Raw genomic sequence first — 13,023 nt, 5'->3', positions numbered from 1 at the left:
TGTCCTTACCTGGGCAGAGCTTTGCCACTGATGTCATTCTTCCTGAAGGAATCAACATATTGAGGTAACTCCACACAGTCGACGAGCCACTCCTCAGCTTTCTCTACTGTCCAGTTATACACTATAGACAAAAAAATAAAGAAAATTGTGACGCTAGTGGTTTAAGGTGCAGTTCCACAAACATAATTCTTTCACTTCCACTTGCATTTAAAGATGACGTGGGTTCATAATGTGGAATGATTTTGAAACAGCTCTAAAATGGTTAACTGCTTTTCACTGAAATAAGTAGCCTGCTGAGATGTCTGCAAACCTTCAGAGGCCTTCCAGGAGTTCCACATGTCCTCCACTGTGATCAGCAGATCTGCCCTATGGAAGCTGTTTTGTTTTCCTTTGGGGTCGTGGTACTTTAAGTCTTCCCTTAGAAACTGTTTGAGGAAACAATAACTGGATGTTAGCATTCTCTGGTGTGGTGGTTCTAATCTGATGGGTTGGGACCCAAAAATGGGTCACAGGTTTGTATATAGTCTTTTTTTTTTCTTCTTTGGGCACAAAATATTCTCACAGCTTCATAACATTACGGTTGAACCACTGACATCACATATTGACTATTTTATTGATGTCCTTACTACCTTTCTGAGACCTTTGTGGTAGTTGCGTTGCTGTCTATGCAGAATCACAAAAGCTCTCGGATTTCATCAAAAATATCTTAATTTCTGTTCCAAAGATGAATGCAGGTCGTATGAGTTTGGAAAGACATGAGGGTAACTAATGACAGAATTTACATTTTTGGCTTAACCATCTCTTTAAAGGCGTCCTATTATGCTCTTTTACAAAGTCTTTATTTTGTTTTGGGGTGCACTAGAACATGCTCCCATGCTTGGTGGTTCGAAAAACACATTATTTTTCACATAATTTACATTATTACAATAGCTTTCTCCCTAGCCTGGCACAAATGGCTCGATTAGTTCTGAGTTTGATGAAGGCCCGCCTTCCGAAAAATGAAATGTGTTGTGATTGGTTAGCAGTCCCAATGCGATTGGCGAACAGCTTATCAATATTTCAGTCCTGTCACGCCCCTTCCCAAAGCAATAAGTTCTGTGTACAACTGTTAGCGCAAGCTAGATTAAATTGATTCTTACCTTTTAAATATGGATATTTTTCTTACAAAAACACATCGGTTCACTACAGGAGGCTTTTATTGACCCCCCAGAGCCATGTGAGGCACTTTTTATTATGGATCGATGCATTTTATTGGACTTGTTTTGGACTGATGGAAACACTAGTCTATGCCGTTCTAAAGCTTGGGAGTGCAAGGATAATTTTTAATATAACTCCGATTGTATTCGCCTGAAAGAATGAAGTCATACACAGCTAGGATGCATGGAGAGTGCGTAAATAATACGCTACGTGATTTATTTGAATGATATTCTAATGAGCTTTGCGACATGATTACCCTGGAAATCCAGAGGTCTCGCGAGAGCACAATTTGAATTGTCTCTGCAAGACACTCTGGCATTGAGCAATGATGCACGTTACTGCATTACGTAAGCAGTTCTGGGAACCAATCAAATCGGTGTATCTGATGTAGGCGGGCCAGAGGCGAGCTAAGCTGATGACGACAGCGCTGCGACATCCGGAATCATTTAGTAAACATTGAAAGATGGCTACAGATGAACACCAGTTGTTTGAAACGGCTTTGGCCGCTACAATGAACGAGTTAGTCTTGGCTTTTCATATAAAAGAGGAACAGAAAACCGCGCTCGAATCGTTCCTTTGCAAGAAGGACATTTTTGCTGTTTTGCCGACTGGATACGGCAAGAGTTTAATCTATCAGTTAGCTCCGCTGGTAGCTAAGCATATGGGGCTCACACGGTGTATTGTTGTGATTGGTCGTGGCGTTATCCAATTGCGTGCAGTGAGAGTTTCAAATGCACGCTTGGTGCCGCCCCTCGAGTTAGGTCCTTTTCATTGCTCGATGCCAGACCCTTAATCTTAATAGATTAGGGTCTGGATTTTTTCCAGGCTACGACATCATAACATCCGGTTAAAAAAAGTTGTCGCAAAATTGTTTAAGATTTTTTAAAAACTAAATATCTCCCTTTGGAGTGGACTTTGAGATTTGTAACTTTGTAGATGTTTTTTTATGCCCAAACATACACACCACACACTGACTAAAATTCAAAAAGTGGGAAAGCATAATAGGACCCCTTTAAGGATCGCAAAAATAAACATTTTTCAAACGCAAGGAGAAAAATTCAGCACCAGGAAAATCTAAAACTCAGATCTTTCCAGTAAAACAGTCACATGACTTGATTATTTGTCCTCCTCCTAGAAGGAGTTTCTATATACAGCACTGTTTATTTGCATAAATCAACATTTGGCATGAGATGTAAAGCTACAGTAAACAGTTGAATAACTTGTAATATTTGTCTTGGGTTGTCATGATCCAGTAGTTATACTGCAGAGCCTCGGACAGCCCACATTATGTAAATGCTGACTGGTCCAATCACCTCATGATCCCTCAGATCAACTCTGACTGTGGTAAAGGTTATACTCACAGGACTCTCTATGGCCTTGGGCAGGTTGCTGTCAGTCAGCAGTAATACTGTTTACTCAGAGTGCTCAGATGTGGCATTCTCATGAAAAAGAAATTGCTTTGTGTGATTCAAAGAGAACACAGAGTGCTTTTAATAGCCTATGTTCATAAAACAGAATCATGGTAAATCACTTTTGAATGCATGCAAGTGTCATGCCCTTTCAAGCTAATGGGGACAATCAGATCCAGAAATGGATTCTGAATTGCTTTTAATATACAAAAAAAGCGCTTGTACCTTTGATAATTAGGTTGTTTGATTATTGCATGATAAAACAAATATTATAGGAAAAAATGCTGTTTAAAGTGTTTGTTTAAAACATTATGACAACAATCACTCATCTAAATTGGGTCAGTCAAATCCAGACACGCTTTCAAAGGTAACTCGCTTAAAATATACAAATCTACCCATCAATCACAAAATAATTTGAGTATGAGAGATGAGAAATGATCGAAATGACCAAAAATACATGACAAATGGCAATTACAACTACGACACACACTATATTTGTAAGCCTGCATTTATTTGATCCAAAGTACAGCAAAAACAGTAAAATTTAGAAATATTTTTACTATTTAAAATAACTGTTTTTTATTTGAATATTTTTTAAATGTAATTTATTCCTGTTTTTTGAGCAGCAAATTATAAATTATATATATATATATATATTATATTAGCAGTAAATTATAATTATTTCTGAAGGATCATGTGACAGCAACAATGCTAAAAATTCATCTTTGAAATCACAGGAAAAAAAATCTTTTTTAAAAAAGAAAACAGTTCTTTTAAACAGTAAAATATTTTACAATTTTACGGTTTTTGCTGTATTTTTTGGCTGTATTTTGGATAAAAAAATGCAGGCTTGGTAAGCAGAAGAGACGTTTTTGCAAAACAAAAATCTTACTGTTCAAAAACTTTTGACTGGTAGTGTATATTTGCACCTTACTAAAGAATGTACTTTATAAAGAGAAAAATCACAGTTGACAGATATGACACATTAAAAAAACACTATAAGAACAACTTATGTAACTTATGTCCCTCATCTCTGAAAATACTTTGCAACACACTCAGACTTGTACCAGCACAGCTGTACACTGCAAGCCAGTATGATGTACTTCACTGTGCTGCACATACTGTCAAAGTAGCTTTACAGAGATCTATGTCTCCGGTAAGCAAGCCAAAAGCCACTGTGTCCTTTCAAGCAAGCTCTTGTTTGTACATTGGGCACCGTGCACTGTGCTGCAACGTCAACCTTTCAACACAGCAGACCACAAAACCACACACAAACGCTGCAGCCCTCACCCCATCCGTCTCCGTCACGTCCACGCTGCCGTCTGCATCATCGTCCATGTCTTTGTGAATGCTGCGGATGGCCTCGAAACTCAGCAGAGCGTTTTCATCATGGCAAAGAAGCTCATCGATACCACACAGTTCTGAAGAGAGAGAGAAAACAACGATATGAGATATGAGAAAACGAGTGAACTTCACAATTGTTGTTAGAAAACCTAGTAAGCTAACAGAGGGATGATTTTAAGCAAGTATTCAATGTGTCCACTGTACCACAACGTAACTATTGTATGCCGCTCAAGATATATTATTTTGGCAAAACTGTCTGGCAGTACATTTTTTTTTGTAAAGGACCATTTATGAAGAAGAAATGCATACATGTAGTGTGAATTTTGAAAATAAATGGTCCCTGACATTTTTACTAAACTGTACCATAAATTTGTGGTGTGACATAGCAAAAATTAAGAAAGAAAACCTCTTAATAATATACAAATAGCATGATAGAGATTTATCTTCATTGTTAGACACTTATTTTTACATGGTGTTATTTATTTAATATGAAATTATAATTAACGTCATTTTTAATTAACAATTAATTTTCCCCATGACTTGGACAATTTCAAGACAGACTTTGACAACAAGACAAACTTTGCTGTCATCCGTTCAAAGCGGTGATATTTATATTTTCCTCTAACTGCAATACTCAACTGTTTTTTAAACTCAACTGCATGTGCGGCACAGCTAAATATGACTGATATTCAAACTATATTACTTGAGATGTGAATGATTTTTTAAAACTATGTGGCTACTCTTTTTAAGGCATCATTTTGATTCTATTTAATTTCTGCATTGTTCGATCTACTCCCTTCTAGTGGATCCCTGTTAATTTTCTATCTATATTCCCGTGTCTTCTCTATTCCACCAATTTCTCTCCCTCAATCCAAAAACATATTTTTATGACAATTTATAACAGTACAAGTTTTCTGCTAAAACATCATAAAAATAGTTTAATCAATGTAATTATTGCATTTAAGAACACGATCACGAACACGAGAAAATGATCAAAAAAGAATAAAACGGAGGAAAAAACTTTATATAATTATTTAAAATGCTTTTTAAAGAGACCTTGTCCTCTGGTGTGACATCTTTGTCCTGTGGTCTGACACTACAGGCATCACACCGGTGGACATTTTCTGTCACTCCATAGGACGTTTCAGCTTTTTGTGTCAAATATTAAACTTGCTATTCCAAGCTAACCTGTCATCAGCGGTTAGCAAGACACATATCCACAATTTTCCATGATTATGTAGTTTAACATAAAGTTTTTAATTAAAAAAAATATAATTTAGCGGTGTCACACCAAAGGACAACAAAACGTAACACTTTTGTACTGGTTCCAAAAAAAAAGTTCAATATTTGAACAATTCTGAAACAATAAAGTACCATGTGCACATGTCATGGGCTTGATGGGGGCTTTAGTAACATGATCATGAATCAGGTCCTTCAATTAATTAATTTTTTTTTAAAATCAAGATATGGTGTCACACCAGAGGACATGGATTTCAGAGACAAAATGTATCAAGTTCCTACGCTTTCAGAAATCTTTGGATGAAAAAATGATTGCCATTTACTAAAATCGACACTTATTAACGTTTTTATGCTTTTCTTTTTAATATATAAAAGTTGTAATTTATTGAACTGTGCTTGAGACAGTCACACCAAAGGACAATTTTGACATTCGGCTCAAAAATGGTAAAAATCTAGTAACACTGCAGCTTTTAGAACAACAGGTCCATGTAGGACAAAGAAGTGTTTAACGATTTACTGCATTTTAAATAACGACAATATTAATTATATTAATTTTTATCTTGTGGGACACTGAAAATGCCATGTCACATCAATAATTCATGTATTCAGAGAATACAATTCAAGATTTCAATATGCCAAGTTTAGTGAAAATACATCCAAGATGGCAGACAAGGTGAGAGAAATGTTGATTATAAATACAGTTTTATTTAAACTTACACAAAGCAGTTCAGTGTAATTAAAATATAATATTTATCTGTATATAAATATAAAAATTTATATATAAATCTTAATTACTGTATGTGTATGTTGTTGTTGATGTTCCAACCCCTTCTTCAGCCTTGGAAGCTTTGGTATTTTCCCATAGACATTTTGGAAAAAAAAAAAAAAAAAAACCCAAATTTATAGTATAACTTAAAGGGATAGTTCACCCAAAACTGAAAATTCTGTCATTAATTACTCAGCCTCATGTTCATCGACAGCAAGCAACTACCATGTTTAAGGCCCAGGAAGGTAGTAAGGACAACGATAAAATAGTCCATGTGACATCAGTGGTTCAACCATAATTTATATGAGAATCTGGAGTGTCTTACTGTATCTATTATACTTGCACAAAAAAAGCCAAGATAAAGCCTTCTTTGAAAGTACAAAAGGCCTATTCAGACACAAATGACCTTGACTTTCATTTAGTCCCCTCAGTGAAATTCATGCATCATCCATGGGAGATGTTTAAATCAAATTCATTAAAAAGGGCTTCTGTCGTTTCGCCAGCAAAAAACGCCAAGCGTACTTGTCAATAGAGTTTGGAAACTTAGCAAGGATAAGGAACTAATCACTTAGTGATGATGTACAGCTAAAACTGAGCCAACAGCGGTGCCTTTGTAGGGGTCCAATGTTTGAGCCCATTGTAACAGGAGAGTTCACTTTGAGGGTGACGTTCATACGGTTGGTGACATATCCAAGTAAGAGCCATAGACTGACTTTTAAACTATTTATAGATGGAGACACAGCACAGCTGCTGAGGTATTGTAGATATTGCTGTTATATGGCAGGTGGGCAGGAGTGTATGTCCTGGAGTTAACCTTCGTCTTAAACAATTAAAAGACAAAAGATTACGGAGCAGATATAAACATAAGAAATCAACCATTCCAAGATTTTTAAAAACCAGGCTCATCTGACGTTTTACAACTACACTATAAGTGGATATAATTAAAAATGCGTATTTTACAAGTCCACGATTAGACTGTGTTCTTTCAGGCTGATCCGTTTTGACAAAAGAAACTTTTAAGGTCATAAGATCTGCACAGTGCACAGCTATTTTCGTCCCCATTTCACAGAAGGCGAAACATGGTGTCTGTGCAAAACCACTAGACAAACATGCCACAACCACAGCTCCTCAAAAAACACTTGTCATCATACAAACACATTAGCACTCACTGGGTTATTAAGAAACATAATGACTTTGAGAGAACTGTTTGCAAATATTGACACCACATCTAGTTTAGCTTGCTAACTAAGATAACCAGACCCGGATTAAACAGTCAAGTCAAATGTGCAACTCAACCAGGTACAAGTAAAGTTAATGGCATATTTTGCCATTGATTTTAACTGAGAAAGATGCATCTGACAAAGTACAAAGTAGAGGATCTCAGGAATTTCCTCACATGTTATCTTTGAATTCCCTGTATTCATTGCCTCCACCCAATTCACTTTAGATATCATCCGGCATATAGCCAGATTCAGATCAGATTCAGCTCACTCGTCACTCCCCATAAGTTCTGTTATCATTTCTGTCATCACCAAACTCTTCTGTGGAACACAAAAGGCGCATTTGCAAAGTATTTCCTGTAGCGTAATCTGGGCCAACTTTAAGACACAAGCCTGGCTACTTGCAGATTTTGCAAAACTTTATTTTTAAACCACACTGTCATGAAATTTACAAACTCGAGCAAAACCAGAAACTATTTTTGTCTCAATGGCAAACACTATAACAGCCTACTAACTTCTAAACAAACACATTCACTCAGTGACATTAAACATCAGTGTACAATGTTCGTTGGACTATATGGAAAGCCAGTAAGGTCTGAAATTCAAACCTGAAGTTTTTTTTTCTGAGGTTTTTTCTAAAGGTTAATTGGATCTTTTCAGTTTTAGCTCTAGTGATACATAACGACAGGGATAGTCTCGCATAGCCATACCTTCAGACTGACGGCTGAAGGTCTGGTATTCATGGCAGCTTTGATTGGCCAAGGCCCGCCCATAAGGCCGTTTGACAGACATGTCAAACAACCAATCACAGTTCGTTTCGTTCAGCGTCACGTTTCGGGGCGTAGAAATGCCCCCACAACAGACTGGCATGCAACAAGTCAGACATTGATATAACCAGCATTGAAAGTTAACAAAGAAGAGGGAGAACAAGCAGTAAGTCAGTTATTTGTTCGCGAACGTCGCAAATGTGTTTAACAACAACAGCGTCTGCATAAGCAGCTTTCAGCAAAACGCGAGTAAATCAGTCTGCGATTTGTTTCCCGGCGGACCGAAAATAAACGCGACACTCGCGTGTTCCGGAAATCCGATCAAATTCAACTAATCAGATCACGACTTCGACATTCCTGAAGTGTTTCCAGTTAAGTGAACCATATGCATCAGACGTTTAGCCAACGTTCCGTGGGCGTGACGTCTGAGGCTGAGACTACCACAGGGATAACAAAGACTGAATACATTAAGTTTTAAATAAATGTATTTTTGTTCCAAATTTTTTTTTGTTTTAATGAATTTATATTGGAAGTCACTTGGATTTGGAATGTTGTGAGGTGAGTAAATTATGACAGAAATCTATTTTTGGGTGAATTGTCCCTTAAAGGGAATAGGGTTGTGCCGATAGACGATAGTATCGTGCATCGACGATAGTTAGAGATATCGCCAGTTGCTGATGCCTTTGACGATAGCAAGACGATTATTATTATTATCCGCCAAAAAGGCGCCTAACTTTAGCGATGCAGTGCAGAGAGTCGGTTCTAGGATGCTTCAGAAACTTGCCGTGGTATAAACACACGCATAGAGTGGCCACGTCGCCTTAACGCGCCGCATGGGTAAGAGATTTATTCATCATACAGTGTAGATAGATAAACTGATTATAACGGGAGTGTTTTTTAAAGTGCACCTCGCACTAGACTAAGCTACAGTAGTTAGTGATGAAGTTCTTTGATAATGTAAATGTTCTTTACTTGTTATTTGTAGCTGCTTTTTAAGATGATGTAAGGATTATATTATCCAGCATTGCACAGTCATTAGGATAAAGGTAGTAAAATGTGGTTTAGGCTGAATTAAATACGATATATCAGAATCCGTCTGTATATAGTAAACATAAACATTCACCTCAGTAACATCTATATGCGTTCATTAGAATTACGAAGCGATAAAATGGCGCTAAACATACGCTCGTGAATTACACGCACATCGCTTCTCCACATTCTATATGAACTGAACTACAACATGAACTGATGACAACAATCAGACATACAGCGGTAACATTATTGCAAATATGACGGGTATAGAAAGATACATTCATTTACATTCAAGCACGCACATTTACCGCTCCCTGAAGATAGCAGAGAATGAAACCGAAAGTAAACTTGAATTTTTTCGGCAAAACTACAGTCAGCGCTCTGTACACGCACAACTTATGCCGAGTTCAGACTGCATGATTTTTTCAGGTTTTGAGAAATCGCCAACAAATGCCCGAAATCACAGGCAAATCGGTGCTCGTTCACGTGAGTGACAATCACACAGTGTGAACTATCAAAGACGCGATCTGAGTGTGAAAGGTGATCTGACTGAAAATGACATCGGCGATTACCTACAGCCAATGAGACAGCAACATCCAGGCCAGCAGGAAGTTGGGGGAGGAGTTACGAAGGTAGACCACAATATCAACAAGAATAGCTTCGGCTTCTTTTCTTTTCGCTGCAAATGAGTGCACATACAATTTGTATGACAAGCTTCTTGCGGGCTACCATTTTTTTATAATAATACCAGTCTCACATGAGAACTTGCACGCCTGACCTCGCGTTGTTTCCATGTCACTTCTCGCGTGTGTTTGGTTGTGAGACGTAGTTTGCGGACCGGGACAAAGTTGTCAGCGATTCTTCCTATTGTAAAGTCATGCAGCGTGAAACCTCCTGTCGCCGATCCATCATGCAGTGTGAACACAGCAGCGACGGAATGCTACCCCAGAGAGTCATGCAGTGTGAAAACATCTGTGACGCGATTGCTTTGAAAATCGTGCAGTCTGAACTCGGCATTAGTCACATGCCCAATAACAAGACTACCCTTACAAAACGAATAAGGATTTTAGTACATAGATAATTAAATAAATTAGCACGATAGTATCGTCTATCGGCGATCTCACAGGCTGACAATAGGACGATATGAAAATTGAGCATATCGCCCAACACTAAAAGGGAACCCCACGTATTAAGACTTGTATGGTTTACACCATGTCCTAACTACACAGTGTAAACTGACACAGAATAAAAGGTATCGTTTCCATGTTAATCTGAGTTTTTGCGACACACAATTAAAGATATCTCTTCCATTTTAATCAGAGTTTTTGTCCTAACTAGCCTATGGATTATAAACTTGTCCATTTTGTTGGGAGTGCAATTGCTTGTCACTGAAATCTTGTCGCATTGCATGTCGTTAATATAATGTACGTCTCTTACTGAAATACGTAGTACAAAACTCATCAAAGATTTACATTATTTAACAAAACCACATCTATCATACATGTTTTGGACTATGGGGGTTACTATTATTTTGATGTCAAATGGTTGCACTCTGTGAGCTACTGGCGCTACCTGTTGCTATTTTTACCACAACACAACTCAGAAAATAAAATACTGATACAACGACCACAGCTACTGATAGAGCCTACAGGTGGCAAAAGATATAAGCGTAGGCTTAAACCAAATGCAATACCATCGATTTTCCCCACAAGGAGTCTAAACGCTTCCAGATATCAAGTGAAATCAGTGCTGAGAAACTCCTTCAGTGATCCTCAGGATGGCATCTAGCGTTTCTTGTCTCTGCCATTTGTAAGCTCTTTCAGCAGCTGTGGTCTACTAAAAGCCTTAAAGGCATCAGCGCTAAAGCGGAGAGGACAAATATGCAGGTCTTTAGGAAGTTTTTTTCGTCCACAGGCATCTTCACATTCTTTTCTCCTCTTCTTATCGCAATGAAAGCAGTAAAGCCTTACATTGCTTCTCTTGTTGACTGAAAATTACAACCAAAGTTGCACAATGTGGCATTGTATCAATATTTTAATTTCAAAGTTGTGTTGCAGCAAAAATAGCAACAAGTAGCGCCAGTATCTCATTGAGTGCAACCACTGAGTGGCGCCCCTCATAGTCCAAAATATCTATAAAACGATGTGGATTTTTTAAGTAACGTAAATCTTTCATGGGTTTTCTACTACATATTTCAGTAAGAGATATCATTTATGTTATATTAAGCCATACAAGTCTTAATACCCAGGGTTTTCATTTGAAAATTGAAGCAAGCTGCTGTTAGCATGTGATAACACATTTAAGACAATCAATTTCCGCCATTTCTTTTCCTGTATCTCTGGCTAAAGAGCATTACTTGGTTAGAGAATGAGGGAAACGGAGAGGCCTAGGCTTAGGAGAGGAGAGGAAAAAAATGGAGGGATGTTTGGTCTGCTTCACTGAATGGCGGGGCCTTTAAAAAGATCTGAGAGGACTGTCAGAGTTTGTGGAGCCTTGAGGATTTACAGAGCTGTTGTAAAAAGACCCTTCAATATTATCCTATGGCCTAGCTGCGTGAAGTCACACATGGCTCAAGATTACATGGGTAATTTACACAATGTACACTAGAGGTTTGAACACTTATACATAGCAGTGGATCAAATACCACTAACTGTACAGCGGTGCTGAAAATATTATGCTTAACATTGTTTTTTTTAGGTAACGTAGTATTCTGGGTTCAATACAAGTTTAGATAAATCGACAGTGTTGATAACCACAAAAGTAATGTTGACTCATACCTTCATTGCTTAAAAATTTTTTTTAAAGATATTTTTGATGAAATCTGAGAGCTTTCTGACCCTGCATAGACAGCAATGCAACTACCATGTTCAAGGCCCAGAAAGGTAGTAAGGGCATCGTTAAAATAGTCCATGTTATATCAGTGGTTTAACCGTAATTTTATGAAGCTAAGAGAATACTTTTTGTGCACAAAGAAGAAAAAAAAAAAACTTTATTTAACAACTGAAACTCTGTGTCGGTCTTTTTCTGGGCCTTGAATCTGGTAGTTGTGTTGCTGTATTTGCAGGGTCAGAAAGCTCTCTGATTTCATCAAAAAATCTTAATTTGTCTTCTGAAGATGAACAAAAGTCTTACGGGTTTGGAACGACATGAGGGTAAGTAATTAATGATAGAGTTTTTATTTATGGGTAAACTATCCCTTTAAAAGATTTTATTGTGAAAAATAGCTTAATAACCTTTCCTTTTCTCTGTAAAATTACATTATATACCATTTTACAAGTCAGTTGTCATGATAACACAACACCTAATCCCTAAAATGGCAATAATAATTAAAAAAATTAAACAGCTTTACTGCTTTGATGTTAAAAAAAAAAACTTTATATAACATATGTGCTTTTATAAAAATATTGTCATTTCTTCACATTTCTGCTTTCAAATCCTCAATTTTAGAAAATAACTATTGTATGGTAGTCTATCTTATGCCCAAATGCTCAGATTGATCTTGTATTGAACCCGGAATATCAAATGTGACGTGTCATTTTGCATTCCGATAAAACAATCTCCGTAGTGGTCCAAGTTTGCAGCTTTCAACCCCAAAGGGAGATAACACTGAAAATCTAATTATTCCCACCATTTGCTATAAAAGGAGAAAATGTTCTGGGGAACGCATTCCACTAGGAGCTGAGATGCTAAGTCCTTTTCTAAAACAGTTGGATAAAGTCAACACAGCTCTGGACCTAATACATGCAATGTAGAGCCTTTTCCAGTTGCACGCAAAAAGATCCACCTCAAAGACGGAAGTAATGCCCATTTTGAATTAACCCCAGTGACGCAGAGGGCCTGGGAAAATGGATGATGACCTCTGAAACCACTTTATAGGCAGCTTGATTACAATATTTATTTAAGTGACTAATAACTAGAACAACAGAAATAGTAACAGAAAACATCAGCAGGTCTCCAGTCGATTGGTCATCCCTGTGAAGTGTCTATCAGAAATCAGGAACAGACAGAACCCTTCTAGAAGGTTTGAGTGATTCCCACCTAAATCAGCT

General features: G+C 37.4%; 1 protein-coding gene across 7 annotated transcripts in view; it reads right to left on the bottom strand.

Annotated features, from left to right (window-relative positions):
* Positions 1-13,023, bottom strand: part of stim1b (stromal interaction molecule 1b) — a 47,738-nt gene that overhangs the window by 30,287 nt on the left and 4,428 nt on the right. For all 7 annotated transcript variants that reach the window (XM_073825167.1, XM_073825172.1, XM_073825170.1 and 4 more), the window contains exons 3-5: positions 3,897-4,027; positions 311-425; positions 10-121 (exon numbers count right to left, since the gene is read on the bottom strand). In XM_073825167.1, the coding sequence (XP_073681268.1) occupies positions 10-121; positions 311-425; positions 3,897-4,027 (358 nt within the window). The remainder of the gene's footprint in view (positions 1-9; positions 122-310; positions 426-3,896; positions 4,028-13,023) is intronic.

This window comes from Garra rufa, chromosome 19 (genome assembly GCF_049309525.1).
Source record: "Garra rufa chromosome 19, GarRuf1.0, whole genome shotgun sequence".
Taxonomy (NCBI): domain Eukaryota; kingdom Metazoa; phylum Chordata; class Actinopteri; order Cypriniformes; family Cyprinidae; genus Garra; species Garra rufa.
The sequence above is the reverse complement of the archived record's forward strand: the minus strand, read 5'-3'. Positions and strand labels throughout refer to the sequence as shown.